Source organism: Miniopterus natalensis, chromosome 3 (genome assembly GCF_054644295.1).
Source record: "Miniopterus natalensis isolate mMinNat1 chromosome 3, mMinNat1.hap1, whole genome shotgun sequence".
Taxonomy (NCBI): domain Eukaryota; kingdom Metazoa; phylum Chordata; class Mammalia; order Chiroptera; family Miniopteridae; genus Miniopterus; species Miniopterus natalensis.
Window position 1 is genome coordinate 20367267 of NC_142083.1, and position 25293 is coordinate 20392559.

At 44.9% G+C, this 25293-nt stretch overlaps 1 protein-coding gene across 1 annotated transcript; it reads right to left on the bottom strand.

The window, feature by feature from the left end:
• Window positions 1-1670: 1670 nt before the first annotated feature.
• OTULINL (OTU deubiquitinase with linear linkage specificity like) lies at window positions 1671-24771 on the bottom strand. Its single transcript, XM_087815341.1, has 8 exons — window positions 24706-24771; window positions 8599-8758; window positions 8481-8512; window positions 8283-8374; window positions 7299-7448; window positions 5224-5352; window positions 4035-4304; window positions 1671-3253 (listed from the first exon to the last, which is right to left on the bottom strand). The coding sequence occupies exons 1-8, from the start codon at window positions 24767-24769 to the stop codon at window positions 3080-3082; spliced, it is 1071 nt and encodes a 356-aa protein (XP_087671467.1). The 5' UTR covers window positions 24770-24771; the 3' UTR covers window positions 1671-3079.
• Window positions 24772-25293: the final 522 nt, after the last annotated feature.

Sequence of the window (25293 nt, forward strand, 5' to 3'; positions counted from 1 at the left end):
AAAAAGGAGCAGAGATGAGGTGACAGACACTGAAAGTGATGTTTGTTGTGAAATAGTTGTATCGTTGTAGGTAAGTAGGAAAGATAAAGATTTTTATCTCTTATCAGAAGCTACCTTTAGCTATGATTAAACATGTTGGACAGCCCTGGCCAGGCAGTTCAGTTGGTTAGAGCATTGTCTATGCACCAAGGTTGCAGGTTTGATCCCTGGTCAGGGCACATAAAGAATCAACCAGTGAATGAAAAAATAAGTGGAACAACAAATTGATCTGTCTCTTTCTCTCCCCCCCCCCCCCCAAAAAAAAGCAATTAAAAAAAATTTTTAAAGAGAAAAAATTCAGGTACCAGGTAGGAGAATTAAAAGTGCCTCGTATCAAAGAAGTCAGTCTTGAAGATAACCAAAGTTCTGAGGTGGGCGATGGTGACGGGTGCATGACAATGTGAAGGTACTTAATGCCACATCACTGTATATTTAAAAATGGTTAAAATGGTAAATTTTCCGTTATGCATATTTTACCACAATAAGAAAACTCAGTCTTGTACTAATATTCATATAACCCCTCAGTATGGACACACATGCCCAAAATTTGAGAGAAACATTCTAAAATCAGAAAAAGACAAGGGGATATGTTTTAATTTTTGCTATAATTCTCTCATCATTTAACACAAATAAGGTTAGAAAGACACTAAATGTTGGCATCACACAGGCAGTTCACCTCCAATTTATTGCTGGCATTTAAAAGTGGTGCTAATCTGTATGCAGTTCCTTCTAATTAGTTTGTTACATTCAATTTACAACAGAATTAGAAACAAAACACAACAAAAACACCCAGTATCTCCTCCCTTAAAATCCTCTGTTTTGATGCCTTTCCCAAAATAGCAACTATTTATAGGTCTTCTTTACTTTTTCCTTTCATTGTATTGAAATGTCCTGTTTTCACAATTTGGTCTTGCCCCTCTATCTAAAGAATTCTTGCCCCACTCTGCCCTGCCCCCCAACACAAGGATAGACATAATGGGTTGCTATGTCACAGAGCCATAGGTTGCGAGTCCCTGTGAAAGAGTTCTTCCTTTCAACCCTGGATGGACGTGGGAACAATTACATTGGGTAAGGAGATGCAAGGCGAGTGGTAACATACAAAGCCAGGTACGTCCCTGAACAGCTCCACTGGAGCCAGAAGTCTGGAGCAGAAATTCTAGGAGTATCAGTCACAGCCTGCTGCAGGCTCTCATCATGTCTGCTTGTCAACACAAAGGGCAGAGTTCATTTTTCTAGGTCACTGTAATGCTTCAAGGGGATAACTTTCAATAGTGTCAATTAAATGACAGGGGTTCTGCAAAACCATAGGAACTTCCAAGCAGGAAAGGACTGTAGAGATCAACTAAGAACTGCTGTTTTGTTTGTGTGGCTCTCAACGTAATGCAAAAAGCCCCTTGATCTGAGTTCTTACTCTCCAACTAGAAAACAAAATGACAACAGGCAGAACACAATGTACGATTAGACGTCTGGCTTATGTAATACATACAGGTGATTATCCCCATAAAGAGTCAATGTTATTTTCATACAAAGCAGCATTTGCCATACCTCTTTTTCATTTACGGTAGAAATTATATGAAAATGTGAGAAAATGTCATCCTCAAACACATTAAGGAAGCCGGTAGATCATTAGCCAAGATTTGAAAAGTTATTTTGTATTTATTGAAATTCACGACAGACTAGTAAAGTACCTCCAAAATAAAAATTACCAAAATAAACTAGAAAAGTATTTACAAAATAAAGATGAACCAAAAGTTAGTTTGCCCGAGTATTGTCTATTGTTGCTGTAACACAGTCCCCAAAACAGCAATTTCAACAACACAAATTTAGTATCTTACAGTTCTGGAGGTCGGAGGTCTGGCCCAGGTCTCAATAGGCTAAAATCACGGTGTTGGCAGGGCCGCGTTCCTTCTTGGAGGCTCCAGGGGGGATCCATTTCCTTGCCTTTCCAGCTTCCAGAGGCCACCTGCATTCCTTGGTTTGTGGCTCCTTCCTGCATCTTCAACACCAGCATGTCGCAGCTCTCTCAAGTGTCCTGCATTTATCATTTCCCCTGACTCTGACACTCTTCCAAGTCCCTCTTCCACTTTTAAGGACCCTTGTGATTACACTGGATTCACCCAAACCCAGAATAATCTCCCTGTCACCAGGTCAACAGATTAGTACCTTAATTCCACCTGCAACTTTGCTCTCCTCTGCCATTTAACCCAACATAGTCACAGGTTCTGGGATCAGGATGTGACATCTTTCTGGGAAAACAGGAGAAAGGGGGGCGTGATTCTATCTACCACACATTAAATACACTTGTCAATACACCACAGTTTAATGTTTTCATGACAGTTCAATAACTGTCATTCAGTTCCATAATCTACAGAATTTATCTTTTTTATCTATATAAAATGTATTAAACTGGCCAGATGCAACAATTAAAAAAATGTAAAGAGATGTAAAACAAATTGTACAAAATTACAAAGTAGTGGTTGTGTGTATGTGTTTCTATGTACACATGTGGGTATGTGTGTGTATATACATACACCCATAATTTTGCAGTTAATCAAGTGATTCTAGAAAGTTAATATGCCACAGGCCCTGGGAAGGTAATGCTCACAAAATAAAGCCATGTTTATAAGGATCCAAAACCAACTGAAGACAAGACCCTTGAAGAGCGTAAGCATTAGAAACAAATGCATTCTTTCCAGGTTAGTCTTTTTTCCTACCCATCTTCTTTTCTCCTTTTGCCTGTTGTTGTTCTTGTCCAAATTAAACGTTTTCATGCTCTTCAAGGCCCACTATGTGTGAAGTGACCACAAGCCCTTACGAACAAGGTCAAACCACAACCCACAAATATATTACTGCAGCTCCTTTGGAGAAAATCACCGAAAAACAAAGAAAAGCTACTTGTGCACTCTTGCATACTGTGTACCTGTAATCCTGGAGAAGGTCCTAATTCCTTCGTGACTGCAACACTAGTTTTAGTTTTCCAGAAACACTTTATTGGCAAGTGTGACCACTGTCATTGGCAGGTGCCCGGTCCTTGCTAGACTTAAAAGACGGGAATGTGGTAGTGGCGGTCATTCTCGGTCAGCAGGGAGATCTCCGGCCACTCCCTGAGTGGCTCCTCTGGGTAGCAGACTTCAAAGTCCCTGGAGTTAAACTTGAACAGTCTAAACACTTTTATCTTGACTTCAAGGGCATATCCAAGTATAAACATATCAATCTGGGGAAGAGATGAAAGAGAGGTCACAAATACGCATTTCCAAATTCCTGCCCTCCCACGAGCGTGGGGAGCCTGTTTTCCTGCAGCTTGTGAAACAACGTACTTGTTTACGGACCCACAAGAAGAGCCACTGCGTGGGCACAGAGTTAGGGACAAATGTCCACTACATGGAAGGCAGGGGAAAAGCAAGGGAGCATCTCTCTAGACTAGTATGAGGAAATCACAGGAAAAGCTGTTTGGAAAAAAATAAAGGAATGCTCATAATAAAATTACACTGTTTTCAAACCATTTTTATATGTTTTAAATCAGTTTGTGTAAAAAGTTCAGATGATTTTGTGCACCTCCTGGGAAAGCAAAACAAAACCTCTTTTATATGGGGATATAAAAGCATTTTCTGGGTTTAGAAAAAATTTAATAATTTCTACTTATCTGTGTAAGAACCAAATGCTTTCCCAAACCTTATCTCATTTTCCAACTGGAATTTCTCCTGGTTAACTTGTGTCGTGGGAAAACCTGTTAGCTACTGAGAGGCAGTGTCAAGGTCAGAAAGGCTCCCCAGCACTGCTGTTCTGCAGCCACAGGACTGGAAAGACACATAGCAGCCAGCCTAGCAGTGAGGCTTATTACTCTTCTTTTCCGCATTTCAGGGGCAGGAATACCAACTGACCACTCTGAGTAGCTGGTCTTATCACTGCTGCAAGCAAACACCAACTGCCTACGTGTTCAAGTATTGCCAATATCCTCTTTGATCAAACACACATGATTCTCTTGCCCCATGTACCTGTTCTAATCCACATGTGTCGCCTACAGAATTCAGGTGATTCATCATGAAGCTCAAAGGATCTGATGATGTTTCCCGGGAAAACAGGAGTCTGAAAAGGCTAGGAATGACCTTTTTCATCTTCATTTGTTCATAAACTTCAGTGACCTGATAGAGCATGATGAACTTTAAAGCTTCATAAAGCTTGTACTCCAGAATGGCATCGGAGAAAAGGATGTTGCACATGCTTCCTCTCTTGTGATAATCTTTAATTCCACTGAATTCGGCCCACTAAAAACAAAGACATAAAAATGAAACTTGGAAGGGTCAGGGCCAATATACACAACACTGCATGACTTATAAAGTACTTATAAAATAAAACAAAGATTAGCAGAAGGGAATGGAACTTACCTTTTCATTTTAGATCTTCTGACATGGATTTTTGAAACCATAAGTGCGTATTACTTTTACAATAACAAACTCATTTCAATGAGATATTTTTTTCACAAAAGCACCACCCGCTAGGCAAAGCACTAAGCAAGTCGGTTTCCTAGAACTGCTGAAGATGGCTGGGTTCCACAGAGGCAGGTCCGGCGGCCAGCAGCGCTGGCTGGCATTCCTTCACACAGTGGTGCCAGGCACAGTTGAAGGCCCTCCACGTGTATTATCTCCTGAAACCTCACCAGAACTGTACAGGGTAGATACTATTTCTATTCCACTTTTACAGATAAGAAAACTATGGCCCAGAAAGGTTATGGTGTTTCCCAAGGAGAATTCATTCCAACAGTTCAGAATCTGTTCTTAGTCAAAGACTGGAAAAACTATGAGTCACACTGTAACATCTTTGCTGTTGCCATGTTGTAAACAGGGCGCATTCCAGAAGGGCATTTCTGAGCACCTTGTCTGGAACTTCACCTCATTTTTCTGGGGAAACAAAGGTCCATGACTATTGAGGTTTCCTGGATGCCCACAAAAGGCTCCTTAGCCCATAAAGGGCCTAACTGTCACATAGAACAACACTGCTCTCTCGTTTGTCACGCGGAGAATGAAGATTAAGGAGAAGGAGCCATCAGTTACCAGCAGCAGGGTTCCTGCCCGCATTTCCTACCTAACTGACACGAGGCGATCTGCCTGACATCAGAGGAAAGCGGCTACATTTGGGATGGATGCTTGCATTCCTAGCCTTTTACCCCAGCTACCAAACACTCACCTGTGTTTTCAATAATTCCACACATTTGCGCAATTTTCCAAACACATTTGAACCTGTATAGTTCTCGGGACCAAAACTGTATTGCTGGATCCAATTACAACCTTGTGAAAAAAGCAGTTTTTCAGGAAGCTTGAAAAAGAAGATGCCAACAATGATTAGTATCTCAACATTTATTATACAATTTGGAATATGTCACAGCACTTAATCTCATCTCATTTAGCAATTCTCATTTAAAAAGACTACCACCACGGGTAAGGAGAAACATAGAGTTATTTTTAGATTTGTGGACTCTGTGATTTGGATCATATCCACAATTCACAATTTCACAATTGATGAAAACTTAAATATAAGATTAAGTCTATACAAATAATCTTTTTGGATAAAACATTTCCAAACTACCAAGATATATCCCTTTAAAACTTAATTTTAATCACTGTTAGAGCAACACAGTATGTCTGGGAAGATGTGGATTTTAGAAGGATGCCCATTGGGTCTCAAACCCAGCCCTGTCACTCACCAGCTGGGAGGTTACTCAACCAGCAGGTTATTTAATGGCTCAGCCTCATCCTCCACTGTAAATCAAGGAAAATTTTACAGGACTAGTTGGGGTTAAATAAGATTATGCGATACCCCAGAATCTGATCCATTGTAGGCACCCTATGCATTTCCCACCCAGCTCAGCTTGTACAGGCCAGGTCTCAGTTGTGGTCTCTGTGCTCAGCAAGAGCAGCAAGGCTAGCATATACCTGTCAAGTATTTGCTATAGAAAATGAAACTAATATAAACAACTCGAAATTTAAAATGTAAAGGAAATAGAACGTGTGTGTGTGTGTGTGTGTGTGTATGCATATACTTTATCTTGCTTTACTCAAATGTACATCTCAGATTAGGCATACTGCATTGAAAATAAAAATTCAGGTTATCACCAAGAAGGTACTGTCTTATGCTGTTAAGAAAATGAAAAAACAAGGCACAGACTGGGAGAAAATATCTGCAAATCACATATATGACAAAGCATTTGCATTCAGAATATGTAAAGAATTCTCAAAACTCAATAACAAAAACAATAAAAAATGGTCAAAAGATTTGAACAGACATTTCTCCAAAAAAATAATATGAATGGCAAATAAGCATAGTAAAAGATGTTCAATCTCGTAACTCATCAGCAAGTGCAAACTAAAAGCACAATGATACTAATGCACACCTATTAGAATGGCTGGAACAAAACAAAAACAAATAAACAAAACCCCCTGACACTACCAAGTGCTGGTAAGGATGTGGAGCAACTGGAACTCCGACACATTTGTGGTGGGAGTGCATCATGGCAGAGCAACTCTGGAAAACTGTTGGGCAGGTTCTAATAAAGTAAGCATACACCTACTATAAGACCCAGCAATCCCACCCTAAAGGAATGAAAACTTATGTTCATACAAAATCCTGTACGGGAATATTTATAACAGCTCTCTTCACAGTATCAAACACTGGAAACAATACAGATGTCTTTCAGCTGGTGAATGGATAAACAGTGACATTCATGTCAACCTACACCACTCAACAATAAAAATGAACCAACAACATATTCACGAAACCATCTGGATGAACTGCAAATGCACTATGCTAAGTGAAAGACCTTGATTCAAAAGGCTACACACAGGATGATTCCATTTATATCACATTCTAGAAAAGGCACTACAGGACAGAAGACCTATTAGTGGTTACTAGAGGCTGGGAGTGAGAGAGGAACCAACTATGAAGGAAAACAAGGGAATCTTTGGGGTAGTGGTTAAACACTGTATGTATTTGTAAAAAGTGAATTTTAGTAGACCACCTTACTTATAAAGGACAGATGCCCTTCTCAAGAAAAGATGAGGGCATTAAAAACAAACAAGTAAAACTGAGATGGTCTATTTGCAAACTGATGTGAGAGACAGAGGACCTGGTTAAAGGACCTCTCAGAGTCCCTTCAATCTCAGTACGCCCTGTGTACAGAGCCTCCCACTCACAGGAGACCCAGAGCAGCTATGTTACAGTTGTCATCAAGGTGACTCTCACATGTTTCTGGTGTGAGGACATACCTTAACAATGTCTTTTTCTTTCATCCAGGATGGAAAAGAGAGGCCCTGGCTGAATATCTGAAATAACACTGATCGTAGAGCATCGTAGTTATCTCTCTTTACTTGTCGAACACATTTAATATGACGCCGCCAAAACAGCTCCTCATAAGCCTATTAGCACAAGAAGAGAAAGTTTTTTAAGTCCACTGGATAAGAAATTAAGGAAAGTGGCCTGGCCGGGCGTGGCTCAGCAGTTGAGCATAGACCTAGGATCTAGGAGATCGAGGTTCAATTCCTGGTAGGGCACATGCCCGGGTTGTGGGCTTAATCTCTGGTTGGGGCCATGCAGGAGGCAGCTGATCAATGACTCTCATCATTGATGTTTCTATCTCTCTCCCTCTCCCTTCCTCTCTCTCTGAAATCAATAAAGATATACTGATTTCAGAGAGAGAGAGAGCTGTGTCTATGACCTCCCCTCTCACTGTGGGGAGGTCATGGACACAGCTTCATCAGTGAAAAATACTGTGTACTTTAAAACCATGCTAAGAACTACTTTAAATGTACCATTTTTTTTTTTCTTCTTTTGCTAGTGACAAGGTTGGGCAGCTTTGCTGGGGATATTTACCAAGACTTTACCAAGACTGATCCAATGGAAAATTCTAAAAATTCTCACAATATTTTTGCCAAGGGGCCTGATCCCTTCAAGGGCAGGAGTCTCCCCTGCTTGTGCAGAGGTTTCACAGGCCTGGCCAGGAGAGCTGAAAAGAGTTGACTTCAAGATTTCTGAAATCACAGGCTGAGTTTACCCCCATCCTCAAAGGCACTGGCTCTATGTAAAAGGCCCAAAACCAATATCTAGCAGCTGTTTGGCTTTTAAATTAGAGCCACAGTTGTCCCTCGTGTCACATTTGGTATCTCTGGATCCATAAAGCAGGATGGAATGTTTGTTTCCTGACTTTTTCACACACATTCTCCATCTTCCAGGACCTTTACAGACAGACACACCTTCCTCATCAGCTTGGCACGGGGAGTGTCCCCTTTCCATTCTCTTGCACAATAGCTGAGTAAATCAACTTCCGCCTCCACACTGAGGTTCCCTGAACCAAACAAATAATAAAAGGTAGTTAATTTTCCCTTTCCTCTTTCTTCGTGAACCCTCTCTGTACCTTAAAAATAAGGAAAGATACGTGTGAAAATACTTACTTTTGAATTTTCTTTGCAGATATCCACTCCACCTAAAAGATGAAGGAAACAATAATACCAAAATTCTACCTTCATGACAGGGATATTTTAGAAATTTGAAGATGATACAACCACCTACCATTTCAACCGGTGCCCTAAATGTAAGTGCAGCCTCCTGAAGTAGCAGAGGGTGGCCACCAGGAATGACACTGCCAACATCACGGACCCCTTTGCTATTCCCCACGCCATGTCTAAGGCTTGGCTTGTGACTAGTGTCCAGGAGTGAACTTGGTCATTGCCTACAAAAATTTAATTGAAAAAAATCACATCACAATGACACAGGTCAGCTTTAAGGGGGAAAAAGATACATTGGATAATTTTATTGTATCTGCAAAGTGTCTATGATTGATTTACATAAACATTTTTTTAAAACATTCAAAAATTCAACCTGAAAAATTAAAGAAATGCCTAGTTCTCCTATCATCAGTGTTGTATACAAGAATATCTGTTCCCAAAATTCAAGAGAAAGAGTGAACAGAAAGACTGTGGGTTTCAGAACCACTCAAACCTGAACTCACAGCCTGCTTCTCCCACTTACCTAGCTGTGTGACTGAGAAACCTGCCTTCTCTTACCTTGCCTTGCCTTAACTGTACAATAGGGGTAAACTATTGACCTCCCTGGGGAAAGAAGGAATGAAATGATTTAAGAGCCAGCACAGTGCACTATGCCCTGTGCTGAATATCTGTTGAATCCAAGGGCGATGCCAGGGATTCTGCAGGGCAGCGAGCACATGGGGGACAATCATACCAGGGGCGACCAGTGATGCCACCACCATCCACTTCTGCACACTTTGATATTCTTAAATCAGTACCAGCCATAACATGTGGCATCACCTTACCACTCAGAACTGGTGACTCAATCAGCAGGCACACAGACGTCATTTCCAGCAAGCAGCCCCTTAAAGAAGAGGCGAGAGGTAGAGAGAGATGTGCTGCTCATGGTACACGCTCCCATTCCTGATTTGACGAGAGGGAAACTTGACAGGCCTAGAGAGCTCAAACGGGGTACTTGCAATATTTTACTAAGTGCAGGAGATTCCTTATGACATTATGCTTGAGCATGCACAAATGAGGAAGAGGACTTCTGAACGACGGCCAAACATCCTGGGGTTTGTTGTGAAAGAGTTTCCTCCACAGTATGGGGTTGAGGAGAATTCCAGTGATTAACACAGTAAAAGCCTCATCAGTTTGGAATCTACACTTTCAGCATTTTTTTTCATCTTTGATGGTCATTTACACTCTCAATAAAGAATTTACCAGGAGATAAAGAAATGAAAAAAGTTACCTGGAAATAAAAATACATATTATTTCTATTATGTTACTTAACAGGACATTTTCAAACACAGGTGTTTATTGTTTAGAACTGATTTACTATTCATTATAGACTTATTCCCACACAGAAATTTAGTAAAAATTTTTATGGATTGTTTAAAAATGTAGAGCCATACTGCCTTTACATCTATAATTTAGACTTTTCATTAACTCAGGCTGATTTCCCAACTTTGAAAATTCTGATATATGCTAATATTTTAGTAAGTCCTTAAATTCATGTAAGAACTAGAATATTATCTGTGATACATAGTTTCTCCTATTGTAGTCATAAACATTTTCTAGAAGTGAATATTGCACAAGATTTTAGTTTTTTCTCTTCATATCAACATATCAAGCTATAAGCTGAACACCTTTTTATATCACTACATATAGTTCTACATTATTCTTTTAAAAAATCCTCACCCAAGGATATGTTTTTCACTGATTCCAGAGAGAAAGGAAGGAAGAGGGGGGAGAGAGAGAGAAACATCGATGTGAGAGAGACACATCAATTGGTTGTCTCCTGCACCCACCCCGACTAGGGCCGGGGATGGAACTCGAGACCCTTTGGTACACTGACCACTGTGCCGCACCAGCCAGGGTTCATGCTTATTTTTTAAAAGAGAAAACTCTGAGGGGGAGAAATGAAACGAGTGGTCAAGCCAGAATTTAGAGATGCCAGAAGCTGCATGCCTCATCACCAGGTTATCCTGACTTTGAAATATGTGGCTGAGGAAATCTTCAAAGCAGCTTTGCCACAGCAAGTAAAATAAAGCCATTAAAAAGAGAACTTAAAAAAATTTTCCTGCAGGTGTCAATAACAGGATGACAACTCATAAAAAGCAGACTGAGAGCATCATACATTAGGGGCCTAGCAAACACTTTCACGATCCCAACTTTGATGATCCCCTGAGTCAAATCTCATTTCCCCAAGTAGAGCTGAGAGTGAATCAAATTTTCCACGTCAGGGTCTTCGCCAGGGTCCCCCTTCTGCCAGCTGCCATGGAGAATTCGGCAACTGTTTGCTCATTTCCCCTCCCCCGCCCTGCGGAAGCCCTCTGCTCAACAGGGAACTGGCCTCGAGGGATGCCGACTGGACTAGCAGCAAGGGAGAAAAGGTTCCACCACCAGGGATTCAGCCATTCGACATAATAAAAAGAGGAGCCAGAATAAGGGCAAGAAACAAAGGGAGTGTGGGTGGCAGGAGGCTTTGGCAATGGGGACTCTCCAGGAAGTGAGGGCTGGTGACGCAGGAAACAGCATTGCCAGGAGTTACGGATTTGATCATTTTGAATGTTTGTCAAGTGACAAAATTGAAATTTCTTTTGGACTAGACCACGTGGGTGGTGGGTGAAATGAGGTGCTATACAAGCACCATGCGTTTCTATTATATTAGAAAGTGGATTAAGTAGGTCTCATACATTCCCCTCATCAGCAGCACCAAAACATGCCCAGAGATCCCCACCGCACTATCAGAAGTAACACTTAAATAAAGACAACCTGAGTAATTCCCAGAACCATCTGAAATCAACAAGGTGGCTATCTGAGACTAAAATCTAAGCTGTGACCTCAGACTATATATGGCAGATGAGACCACTGACTAGAACTGGGGGAAAAAAAAAAAAAGCCACCATTTCTTGTGGTAAAATTCTACTTAGAATTTTTTCCGTTCTCTATAATGTACCAAAGCTGAAATAATTCAAACATTCAAACAGGAAACCAAAAAGAAAAAAAACCCCTGAAAACAAAACTAAAGACACCGAAGAGCCGGAAACTGGGTGAGCATGTAGACAGCAGATCCAGGGGAGCCCTAGGCTCGCCCTCATGGAAACTCATCAACGTCTGGTTGACCTCCGAACTTCCACTGCTGTTCCAGGTCCTTTACCACCTCTCCTTCCCCAGGTCCGCCACACTGTGGCCCCTGCTGCTTCTCCCGATCTCAGGCAGCACAGCAGTGCATGGGGCTCTCTGCACAGCGACACTGTCACCTGCATCTAGCCCGGGGACCTTCTCCTGAAGCAGAGATGGTGGGTCAAGGGCTACCGAGGGGGCCACAGAGGGGAAAATTGGGCCTGAGCTAAAGGGCAACTTAATTTCAATGTCTAAGACAGCAGAGGGAATGAAGATATATGTATACATTAAAATCACCTTGTTAAGGAAATTTAAGGTAAAAAATACTAAATTTAATTTAATATACACAACAGATATTTCTTTCTACTGCAATGCCATGTTATGGTTAATTACCAGGAGATGGAAGAAAGAGTGGCCAAGAGACACGAGTGGATTAGGAAGCAGAGAGAGGGGGTGGGGAACGCGGCCATCCCCCAACAGCTGTAACTCTCCGTGGCCAGACAGTGGAAGGATGGAGGTGCGGGGGAGGTGGCGCGAATGCATCAAGGGAGTTGGGTAAACTCACACGTCTGTGGGCTGTGTCGTTGAGCACTGCTCCCTTTGAAAAACACTACTCCTTCTGGGTAATTCTGATCAAGGGAGGGAGGTGTTGCAGAGAGGAGTAAACTGAGGCCAAGTGGGCAGGGAAGGGCCTGCAAAGACCAACACACACACACACCCCCCCGCCCCCCCCCCCCCGCTCTTGCCCCTCCCCCTCTGCTTATACTTCTTCCCATGTGGGCTGGACGCTGGGCTGGCAGGCAGTGAGGTGACGTGAAAGACACACAGCCTGCCCTCAGGGAGCTCTGGGTTTGGTGGCATGATGCCTTCCCATCAGGAAAGGCTACCGGTCAGCTCCCTGGGGTCAGCACATCCTGGTGTCGGGGTCTGGCCAGGACACAGAGTAACACAAGGCCCTGTGATGCCCAGGTGGCAGGCAGACCTCCATTCCCCAGTGGGCCACCTCTCTCAGAGGTCAGTGTGAGACACTCAGAGGCTCGAGAATAAAGCGTATCACCCAATTAGTCCAAACAAATAAACTAAGCAATACGCCAACAGGATGACAGACCTGTGAAACAAATCCTGTTAGGTCATCAAGTTTCTAGATAATTTAGAGCACCGGAGGACTATTAGAGATTTTTAAAGGGTCAGCAGGGCAGTGTGAAAGACTGAGTTTAAATCCTCTTGGTTCTTGCAAAACCACAGGTCAATAGTGTTTATATCAGTTATGGGAGGAATATTCAGAAAAATATCCTCTTAATAAACCTTTGAAATGGTGAAGTCAAAAGACTTTCTATGCTTTTGTACTTCAGGTATTAGTTCTGCTCAATTAAGAAACAACAGTTTTCGCCTGGCCGGGCATGGTTCAGCAGTTGAGCGTCAATCTAGGATCCAGGCAATCGGGGTTCGATTTCCAATCAGGGCACATGCCCGGGTTGTGGGCTCGATCAATGACTCATCACTGATGTTTCTACGTCTCTCTCTCCCTCTCCTCTCTCTGAAATCAATAAAGATATATTTAAAAAAAATAAAAATAAAAAATAATAAAAGAAACAAGTTTTCTACTTAGTGAAGAACTATAACCAACTATAAGATCAGTATCACTGAGAAAGAGAACCAACCACCAAGTGAAAGGTTTTTATCTTGAAAGTCACCACCAATAAGTCATTCGGTGGCCCTGTCATGCCACCTACTTAAGCATGTAGCACAACCCCCACAGGACTGGGCTTGTTTTACCCAAGACTCCTGTGAAACTAGAAGTGTCCGTACTACAACAGAAAACTGCTCCTTGCCAAACACTGAGAGAAGTGTGTGTGTGTGTTTAATAAAATCATAAACTAAGTTTTTTTTCATTTACTGGGCACATCTTTAGGAGTGTTAAATGAAACCATCGTGTTAAAAGGTATAAGTTTGTCTAATCATGCGGAGGGATTTTAAAACCCACCCAACTATTAAAACAAAAGCTGTAGGTGGGATAAGCTTCATTTAAAGCAAGGTAATTCCTCCCTGGGAAATCCCAGAACTCCAGGATCACGTCAGCTGGCCAGGCAGGCTCCCTGGCTGGGCAGAGATAACTGGTTTGACAAAACAGGCCCGGGACTCTGTCTTCACTCTGTCACTTTCTAGCTGTGGGACCTCAAATTACTTAACCTCAGTGATCCCCCAAAGTCTCCCCAATGGTGGAGACTAACAGTGATGACCCAAAGTTGGAACAAAATGAAACACAGTAAGCCACGAGAGCGTGCTTGTCATTGCAAAGGTACCAAGCAGATGCAAACTCTCCAGAGTCCCTGCTACAATCTCCCCTCCATCTTGTCCTGGACCAGTGTTTACATGCCTCTCTGTGTGGACAGTCACTCCCTTCTGTGGGAGTCTATTTCCTTTTCTGGAATGTTTCCCTCTTTCCTAATCAAAATCTATCATTATTCTATGAATATAGATTAAGCTCCTCTTGCAGGCCAGGCACTATGCCAAGAGCTGATACTATAGTTGTGAACGCAACATACTGGACTCTTCTGGTGTCAGTTCACAGATGGACCCTACAGGTGTGTTTGGAGCACAATCAGGCCATGGCCCAGAGGAAAGGAATGAGCTCTGTCAGCAGAGGTAACATGGGAACCTGAGCTAGACCTGCATGGGACAAGGGACAGAGCTGAGACCCAGAGAATGGACAAGAGTTCACAAGGCCAGCAAAACGAGGAGAGGCTGGCCAGGCTCAGATCAGCAGGGCCTTTAGATGCTGTGAGAGAAGCTGATGTTTAACTGAAGAGCAAGGAAAGCCCCACAAGCGTTTTAAGCAAGAGGCTGATGTGATCAGATCTGTAACCACAATTTAAATCGTTATTGCTTGAGGTCATGAGACATGTCTGATTCCTCTTCTATAGGACAACCTTCTAAATCTTTCAGAGAATCACAGAATGCTTTGGGCTGCAGGCACTGGAATTCCACTTGTTCTCTAAGGCCTGGCTCTCACCAGCCCCTCAGCAGAACAACTCCCTCCCCCAGGTGCTCCCTCTGTGCTCCATCCACACTGCGGGTAGGTGTATTCATGACGTGTCCCCTACTGGCCTCAAAGCACCTCTAAGGTGAAAGCTGACTCTTCATTCACGGTGTACCTGGTCACATGCATCTTTGAGGTGAAGCAACTGAAGCCCAGAGAAAGCAAGAAGTCTGAACTTGAACCCACATGTTCTGACTTAAGGGCAGTGTGCCCTTTGATCTAACTATAAACATCACTGCCTTCGCTGAGTGACTCTCTTCCAAGAGTGCAAAACAATGAACAAGCACAACCTTAGAAGGCAGCTATCATTTCCACTGTGCCTTTTCTTCCCCTAGATTCAACATGCTATCAACCAGGTCCCACACGACATGGTTTAAACTATCCAAGACACTCTTCATTTCTCTTGTCCTAGTCACTGGTCTCTGAACTCATTCCACACTTAAATTAGACCCCAGAATACAATGTCCCAATGGCCCAACCAGAAGAGCATTCGGTAACGTGACCACTTCCTCACTCTCAGCAAGTCCTCTGTACAGGGTCAGGGGGTAAGAATTTTAGGTGTTGCCAACCATCTGGTCTTGGTTCTAACTACTCAAATCTGCTCTGACAGAGTGAAAGCAGCCATCAGACAATACACAGCCGGGCTGTGATCCAAGAGAACTTTATTTATGGACACTGTGATTTGAATTTCATATAAGTTGCACACGTCAGGAAATGGTATTCTTCTTTTGATTTTTTTCCAACCATTAAAATATGTAAATCCATTCTTAGGTCATAGGCCATATATTAACGCGCGCGCGCACACACACACACACACACACACACACACACACACACGAGTGGGACAGACGGGGCCTAGAGACTGTGGTTTGCAGAAGCTCCTTCCAGATGATACATTCCAGTCCACACAGCCTGTGACTGGATTAGTACTGTATAGCTGAGAAACAAAAACACACCATCAACCCACACTCAGCCTGCCCTCAACTTAAAAGAAAGCCTTTAGACCTTTTGCTGGAGTGTCTCCTCCTCTTCTGAAGCAGGGGAGAGGGCCGGGCTTTCATCCCAGCACCCTCACATTTCCAGGTGGAAGGGCTTTCCTGGAGCTCTGGCGCTGGCCTCCGCCCGGCCACTCTCTCACTTTACTCCTTCCCCAGGGAGAGCCACGATGGGCACATTTAGGAGAATCTGCTCATCTCAGCCCCCTCTTCCCAGATCTGCTTGCCTGTAGAGAGGTGCCCTTGGGCCTGGTGTCTCCCTAGGAGAGAGGCCTGGCCTTTTATGGGTAACTTTCGCTAGAGCGCTGCTAGCAAGCTAGTCTGGCCACACAACTAAGGCATGGATTTTATCAATGAGCTGACATTTAAAAATCTGACTCCTGTATCTACATTTCAGTTCATTCAGAACCTGGGAAGGGAAGCAAGGGATACCCGGGTCATGTGGGCAAGTTCCGTGCCTTTGGGACCCAGGAGCTGACTTATCTCCCTGCTAAATTTCATGTCACTGGATTGGGTTCACTGCTTCAACCCACTATGGCATTTGTGGCTCTCTCGCTCTTGTGCTCTCCTGCTTTCTTGCTCTCTTAGATGTTTAAGATTAAGCTTGTCTTCCACACCCTAATACAAATCATTTATGAACAATTCACTTATGAATTAGTTCTCTTTAGGAGAGAACTAAAGGGACACTCTGAGACAAGCCACTCTCCACTTTCACCCTGTGGTGATTTTTCCATTAATCAGAATCATTTGGGCTCTGTTGCTAATGGTTACTAATACCTCCCATTGGCTTTCCTTCTTCGATGCCATTTTCCACTTGTAGCCAGTGGTGATTCTTTGGGGCGGGGGGGGGGGGGGGCGGAAATGGGGTTGTTTTGTTTTGTTTTTATATTCAACAGATGTGTCATCTCCTATTTAACAATCTTTGTGGCCCTAGCCGGTTTGGCTCAGTGGTTTGAGCATCAGTCCGTGGACTGAAGGGTCTCAGGTTCAATTTCTGTCAAGGGCACATATCTCGGTTGTGGGCTCGATCCCCAGCCTGGTTGGGCATGTGTAGGAGGCAACCAATTGATGTGTCCGTCTCACATCGATGTTTTTCTCTCTCTCCCTTCTACTCTCTCTGAAAAGCAATGGAAAAAATATCCTCGGATGAGGGTTTAAAAAATAATAATAAAAATTTAAAAAAATAAAAATCTTCATGGCTTTTCTTACTTGTAGCAAAATCCCAAATCCTGGGAGCCAGTGAAGTGAGCTGGAGGCTCTGCACGAGGTAGGAGAGGGGCAACGGCACACTGCCTATTGCACCATTCTAGCCAGAAGCCTCAGGAGCTGGTACTTCTGGAACCAGGACCATTCCTCAGAACCATATGGGATGTCAGAATGGGCCTACCACTGTGGAAGCACATGGCAGAAGCTTCCCTACTCTACCCTCATCTTTACCTCTCTCCCCTCTCACGAAACCATCTACCTTTACGTGATCCTTTAGGTCTGCTCTCCTAAAGAGAAACTGGGGCTTCAAAACAAACTCATCAAACAGGAGTGCTTTTTACTCAAAGTCTATGAACCAGCAGCATCAATATCACCTGGGCACTGAGATGTACAGATCCTCAGGCAGAGTCGGTGTCTACCAAGATCCCCAGTGACTCACATGCACACGGAGTCTGAGAGGCACTGTCATGGAGCAGAGAATCACCTTGCCTGGCTCCCTCTGTGCATTTTCTGATGTACTGGGCTGAGGCCTAGGCACCCATTCCTTTTTAAGTTCCTGGTGATTCCAATGTATTGCTGGTGCCGAGAGACGCTGCTCTAGGGTAGGGTTTTCTCCACCCTTGGCCGTTTCTGTTATCTCCAATATGTTATCACATGTCAATTCTTTTGCAAAATTACAGTTCAGAGAAATCAGGCCAGATAAAGGAAAGTCTCACTGGTCATGTCATCCAACTGCACGTAAGTGTGGCCTGTGCTTTGTGCCCCTCTCCCTGTGGACCATGTGAGGGGTGACTTTTACAAGTCAATGGTTGTTTTTCCATGGCTGGGAGCCATGCTTATCTACAAAGGAACTTTGTTGAAATTAATAATAAAGAAACCCAACTATTAATGTGACCTCAGGGAGGGTGACTGAATCATCCTGGCTGGTCTGGGACTCCCCAGTTTTAGCACTAAAAGCTTCATGTTCTGGGACAGCCCTCAGTTCCAGGCAAACTGGGACAGGTGGTCACCATACTTCCAGGGCCCTCGGGGTCTGACCCAGACTTCCCAGTATCCTCTCACCCCTTCCTCTTCCCAGCTGCCTTCCTCCCTTACTCCTGCTACCTCCCATTCTCCACCTCTCAGCTCAAATGTCACTTCCTTGGGCAAAGCTTCTATGGGCCATTCCCAACCCCCAGACTTGGTCAAATCCCCGTTACATTCTTCTATAGCACATGGTGTCCTTTCCCCCCACAGCACTTGTCACAGTTTACACAAGTGAGTTTGTGTTTGATTAGTGTCTGTCTCAAGGACTAGAACTGTGTCTGTTCTCTCTCTGCTTTCTTGGTGCCTAAGTACACTATAGACTGTTAATAAATATTTGTTGAATAAATAAAATGAATACATGTAATCAGGATCTAGTCCATGTCTCCATATGGAGTAGAGATTGCCAGTGTCCATTCTCTCTGATACATAGGTACTTAGAATAAAGTATGTTCCCTCCTCCCTAGGTGCTGGATATAGCGATGTGAGTGAATTCTGACTAAGAAGTGTTGTGTGCAATTTTCAGAAGGCTCTGTTGAGAGAGGTGCATTCCTTGCCCTTGCTCCTCCAGATTAGCTGGAATGTAAGTGTGATGACTGATGTTCAGCAGCCATTTTGGGCTAGGAAGTAGCTGTGGGCATGGAAACATTGCATGGTAGAAACAAAGTGGAAGGAGTCTGGGTCCCTGATACCATGGAGCCCATTCCAGCCCTGGGAAGCCACCTCTAAGCTTTGTCATGGGAGAAACCCATTCACTTATTTGGAATTGTTTTTTATTCTACCATACCTAATCCTAGCTAATAGCCTTGATCTTGGTGGTCCCTTCTGAATTTTAACATGTATGTCAGAAACAGTGAGCCACCAGTATGTTTTCTCTTCCCTTAATTACACACACATCAATATAAAGCAGGAAGTGAGAATGTGAAGTGGTCTCCTAGTGGGATGGTTTCAAGGTAGTGGAACAAGCAGGCAACAGGGAGTCGGGAACTCTGGGTCTCGTCCTAGAGAGCTGAGCAACTCTGGACCTCAGCTTCCTCCCGTAGGAGCAAACATCAGGAGGCCAGGCCATTAACCACTATTTCCCTTCACCCTCTAAAGGCCTCTTCATGTTAACATGTCTCAGAGTTACACTGGAGGAGGTAGTCACGTTGGGGCACAAGGACCGGACTATAAGTAGCTGTGACACAACTGAAGTTCAACTAAACTCAAAACATTACTCAAAACTTGCACCACAGGAAAGATGCCCTGAGCACATACAATAGATAATAGAGACCTTGACAAATACCCCAACCTTTAGAAGTACATGCCTCGTTTTACAGATCTATTATGCCAGTTGACCTGAACCACAGTTTTGATAAGAGCCTTTTCTACAAGCATTTCCATGGAGGTGACCAGTTTCTAAAAAATAGCAAAAATAAAACGAAGATTGAGAAGCCTGGGTCAGAGGCAAGAGGGAGAACTGTACCTTCACATTTTGAATGAATCAGTCAACGAGGAAGACACTGGAATATTAAAGCATGACAAAATGACAGTACAAGGTAGGTCAGCAAGCACTGGCTATACAAGTCCTATCATGACAACCAGCTAAGCACCCAGAACTGAGTACTGGGATATACCATGGATAAAACTGGTCTAATAAACTCTCTCAGTTCAAGTGGTTCTTCTCTCTGCTTCAGAGTTCAGAGGAAGGAATCACTATGCCTCAGGCCTGCACTGCTTCAGGTGCAAAACTGAGACCGAACATTATACTAATAATCCATTAACTATGTTTGTTTCAAGGTGAGCAGTCAAACTAATCCTTAGCTACAAACTGAACTCCAAGTTCAGTTTTTAAATACCAAATAAAACGACAGAGCTGATCTCGTCCTTTGACATCAGTGCCATCCAGCCCTTCATGTCTAGATGGGCACTGATTATGTTCAGCCCACGCTGGCACTGGCTTGCCATCTCTTCCACTTCCCCTTTCCTATCAGCCGTTCTGCTTCCTCCACGGCATTTCAACCTGTCCTAGCAGTAGATCTGGACGGCACAGAACATTCAGTTCTTGTGTCACTTCAGAGACCACACAGGAAAGCTGAGGCCTTCTAGTCACAGGCATATTAAGTCAACAAATATGCCTATGATGTGCCAGGTGTGTTCTAAGACCTAGGGAAAGACTCTCTACCAGACAAGGAAGAATTTAGTTCACTTCTTTTAAATTTGGGATACTAAATGCTCCAAGGCACACTCCCTGCCTTGGCTTAGAGGAGACAGAAAATGTCCAAAGCATGTACCCTGATGAGCTTCCACCACCAGCTCCCCCGCCCACCTCGTTCCTGAGTCCCTCAGGAACTGGTCTGTATGTACTGAAGCTATCCCAGAACTACAGAGCACGGAGCTCATGTCCACTGCTTCTCTTTTCTTGACAGTCAACCCCTGACACTGAATGAGATTCTGCTTCTCTCTGAATTGGGGCAGGTCTCTCCTGAGAAACTGACTTCTAATTACTTTATTACGCACTCCTGCTAGAAGACTAACCTTAATATTCATTAAAAAACCAGTAACAGGGCAAGCACAGAAAGACTGAATAAGTTATTTTAAGTTACTGTGCATATATCATCCAACAATTCCACATAAACTCAAAGTCACAGTCACCTGGTTAAATCAACAACAAAAGACTTTCTATTCAATTCTGAATTGAGGCGTTAAGAGAGCATAGTGTTTTATGTGCTACAGATTCTGTGATTTGGGTCTAATACCTGGGCATCCCAGCAACAGTACTAACAGACAGTAGTCCTTGGTCTTCTAGAAATGGACATACAACATTTTACCATCCTCTGTTTTTAAACATGATGCCACCTGTCTATTCAATTAAATGTGAATGTAGAAAAATGGAGCATGGCTAGAAAAAAAGATTATCGGCAAAATGAGTGCATAAACAAAAGCTTTTCTCTGTTGATTTATTGTGAAGTGACATCTAAAAGTTCTTCCATTAAGTTCATTACAAATCAATAAATGTGTATACAACCTCAATTTTCAAAAATGGATTGTCCTAAGCAACTGAACATTACCACACGGTTCAAGTGGACAGGAGAGAAAGGCCAAATACACCGGTCCAATAACTCCTCTAAAAGTTATAGAGGCTCAAAGAGCCATGTATAAGGAGCTGCACACGAAGGAAGCCTTAGCTTGATAATGATAACTTTTTCGTAATCTCTCTTCTCCTGTTCCTCAGACCTGTTACCTTGAGCAACAATGGTATAAAGATGATAACCCAACTTTAATTTAGAACCGCTTAAATGTGATGCGGTAACCTTGGAAACTAGAGTGCTCTCAGGTATAAGCCTGCCCTGTTTCAGGAGACAGAAGCAGGCGGAGGCTAAGAACCTGTTGTGGGTGGGGTCACACCACCAGGGTTTGAATCCTGGCCACCACTTACTTACTAGCTGGAAACTCTGAGCAAATTCCATAACCATTCCGAGCGCCACAGAGTGGTGCTTTCAAAGACTACACAAGACTATCTGTGGGCAGTGTCTCCTTACCCAGTGCAAGAGAACTAAATGCCCAGTTATTGTGGCGGGGCCAACCCTGGTGCTAAAGGTGCATAGGACAGCACCCACCCACTTCAGGGAGCCAGGTAAAAGGTCATTTTCAATTTAATAATTGTGCCAATCAAGAATTTCAGCTTAGCGAAATCACATGGTACCAAAAGGTACATTTTATTCAGTATTTAATCCATCTAACAGAAATGCTAAGAGTAGAAGCATAAAGTGGGGCAAACAAGCTGCAAAAATATAAAACTAAGGACCATTTGTCTTTAAGCATTCTGCTGTGAGTGTGTGTGTTTTTAATTGCAGTGTTTGTTTTTTTCCTAAGCCCTCAAAATATTTTTTAAGGGAGGAAAATATTTCTCCTTAAAGTTATAACTAGCACACAAAGAACCACAGCTACACACCCCTCTCCCCCTTGGCACACATTGCTCACTGCCAGCGCCCCCTCTGCTCCTTGTTCAGCTCCTTAACAGTGAAGGCCTTGAGAGCACTAGAACAGGGTTCTAGACTAAGGGCACAATTCTACGCACCCCTTTGCAGTCTGTGTTGAGGAAGGAATGTTTGCGCCCCACCATCCTCATCACTCCGCTTGCTGCTGACTAGCCAGTAGGTTCCAGTTTGCCCTCTCCCTTTAACACAGAAGTGCTCACCAGGTAAACTCACCTGCCTGCCTAGTGCGGTACCTGTGATTCCACATGGGAACAGGCCAGACTGCTTATGGCAGGTCAGGAACAACTGCTTCATACATAGACAGTCATCCTTGAATGGCTTTGGAATAACAGAATTTGTGATATTAAGGAATACACCTTTTAATTAGCAGAGAAGTCTAGGTAAGAAGTGTGTGTGTATTTGTGGGGGGAGGAGGGTCTTGTACCAGTTTGTATGTGACTCAGTTTCCTAAAATGGGGATTAAAAATTACAACTACCTCATGTATACAGTAACGATAATAACAGCAGCTAACTCTGGGGTACTTACTGAGGGCCATGCACGGTTTTAAGCACTTTATAGGCAATAAAGGAGCTAACATACAAGCAGCACTCAAAAACATGTCATTACCATTATTTCTAAATTTTTGTTTAGCATTAGTCTTCTCTCCAAACAAAATCTTACCCAGAACAGCATATAAAACAGAAGGGTGGGGAGCAGAGCTGCTGGAGTGGAGGGATCTGGCTGTTGGGTCCCCCACTCCACACTGGGCATTCCTGCCCCTGCCTGCCAGCCAGCCCCTAGAGATCACCATGGAGTCCTGAGGCTTTCAAGAACACCACTTTTTGAAAACTCAGAGTCTCAGGTCTCCTCTCACGTTTCTACGAAATAAATGGACCGACAGTGGCAAAGAACCACAACTCACATAAAAACATTAAGAATGGCTACCAAAACCTGTCCATGCCTGCCCATTTTGTGAGTTTTCTTCTGCTATTGTTCGTTTGCTTTTTATTGTCAAGTATTCCTTGTTATCATTTGCTTTTATATCAAAAGCAAATCTTGGTTCCTCTCTTACCAAAAGAATTAGGGGTAGGTTAAAAAGCTGTGGCATCCTAGCTTTGACAAGTAATTTTAACACCCCCCCCACCCCCCCCAAATATCAGCAAAGAAAGGAAACTATGTTCTTAAGTTGTTGGAGGTTACGTTTGGGAGAAAAAAGTTTTCCATAACCTGATCCTTGATTCACATGCTTCCACTGCCACACACCAGCTGCAGACCCCACAGGCTGGAGCAGAGGAAAGAATTCTTGCTGGGTTCACAGTGCTGGCACACCTTGAACTTGGTACTTCGGAAGGAAAAATTCCTGGCAATTATGTTAAACCCAGAATAGGCACCGTTCCGCCTCCCAAAGCAGCTTTTCCCAGCTGTGACCCTACCTCCATTTCCAACTTTGCTTTCTCTGCCAAAATAAGGCAGGGAGAAGGGAAGAAAATAACATAATAAAAAGTTGAAATGAATACACCCACAGGAAATATTTCGCTAATTCTATAATAACCCAAGGTGCAGAAAGGTTGGAAAATGAGTTCATTCTCCAAACTTTTGAGAGTGGGAGGTAAGTCAATCACAGAATTCTAGACTGGGAAGGCCTTAGAGATCAGCTAGCCCAAGGCCCTCATTTTATAGGTGAGGACAGGGAAGTCCAGAGCCGTTGTGGCTTCTAGGCACACAGTCCTGGGCAAAATGATGCCTAAAACTCATGTCCTGACTCTCAGAAGGGTGCTGTTTCTACTTCACCCAAGAGCAAAACCCCAGCTGTTTGCTGTGTGAATCAAAAGCTCCTGCTGGGACCAAGAGCAGCAATTAATAAACAGACCTGACACCTGCCAATTTCCCCAAAACGCTGCAGTTCCTGGAGCCCAAACTCTGTGTTTGTGAACAGGCATTTTCCCAAAATTCACCAGTGGACTAACACCCCTGGAGTGGTCACCAGAGAATTACACAGAAAGGGAATGTGCCCAAAACTGAGCAGTCACGCTCATCTTCTCGGAGCTGGACTAGAACGATGGCAAGGAAAACAATCCCTCACTTCCAAGGTGAGGGCCCAGCCGCCACCGCGGAGGGCGGGCGCGCGGGCGGAGCCGCAGACTCGGGGGGCGCGCCCGAGCCCAGCAGCCCGACGCGCTCGCAACCTGCGCGCTGTGCTGCTGCTCTTGTCCTTCGTGACATTTCTGTTAAAAAAGCCAGTTTTCTGTTGCTCAGCGAGTCTCGACTGCCGCAAAGGTGTGGGCCACATCCTCTGCCAGCAAAGCGCGAAACTCATCCACTTCCCTCCGACGACAGTCAAGTTCTCAGAGGGGAAACTGAAGGGGAAACCGAAGGGGACACCGCCGCTCCTCGGAGACAGGGCCGGACCCCAACCGCTGCGCGGACCCTGCCCCCGCCCCCCCCCCACACACACGGCGGCTCTGTCTTTCGAGGAACCCGCCCTCCCCGCCTAGGCGGGCCGCTCGCAGCCCGGACCCAACAGCTCTGCCTCCCGGGGACGCTGTTCCGACTCGGGTGCGGCCCGGGCCCCCCACGGCCGCGCAAACCCTGCAGGGGCTGTGCGGACGCGCCCGCCTCCGCCGCGCTCGGGGCCCCGGGTCGCCCAGCCCTCCGAGCGCGGGCCTCGGACCCCAAACCCGCGGCTGCGCCCACGCAGAAGAGCGCGTCCCAGGCTCCCCGCGGTCCCCCGCCCGGCCCCGCCCCGCCTCGCCTCGCCTCGCCCTTCCCGACCCGACCCACCGCCCTGCCCGGGGCCCACCTGCGGCGAGAGTGCGAGGCCGTTCCCGCGCCTGAGCCCGCGGGGGGCTCCTCTGCGCCGCCATGCCGGCCGCGCGCTGCGGACGGGCGCGGAGCCTCGGCCGGTGGGTCAGTCAGCCGCGGCGGCCGCCCGCCGGCGCCGGGGATCGCTTCCCGGCGGCGGGCGGGCGCGGGAGGCACGGGAGGTGGACGGCTGTCGGCGCTCCCACCCCAGGCGCCTAGCGGCCGACGGGCGCGCCGCCCCACCAATGGCAGGCCGTGGTTGGGCCTGGGGGCGGGGCTAGAGGCGGGGGTGGGCGGGACCTCAGGTCGGCGTCTGGGTCTGGAGCCCCAGCTGCGAGGGGGCGTTGGATGCTCCGGAGTCGCGCGGCGGCGGCGGCTCCCGGGATGCAGGCGCTGCTCCAAGGGAAACAGCGTGGGAATTCCACCTGGGCGGATCCCGCCGTCTCCTGGGCACTTACCCCGATGGCCCACTGAGTGGGAAGGGAAGGAAGTAAACTCGGAGGGTGGAATGACTGCGGAGAGGAACCAGTGCCTTTTTTTTTCCTCCACTAAAAACAGCAGGATTCCCTTTTCTGACCCTTAGGTC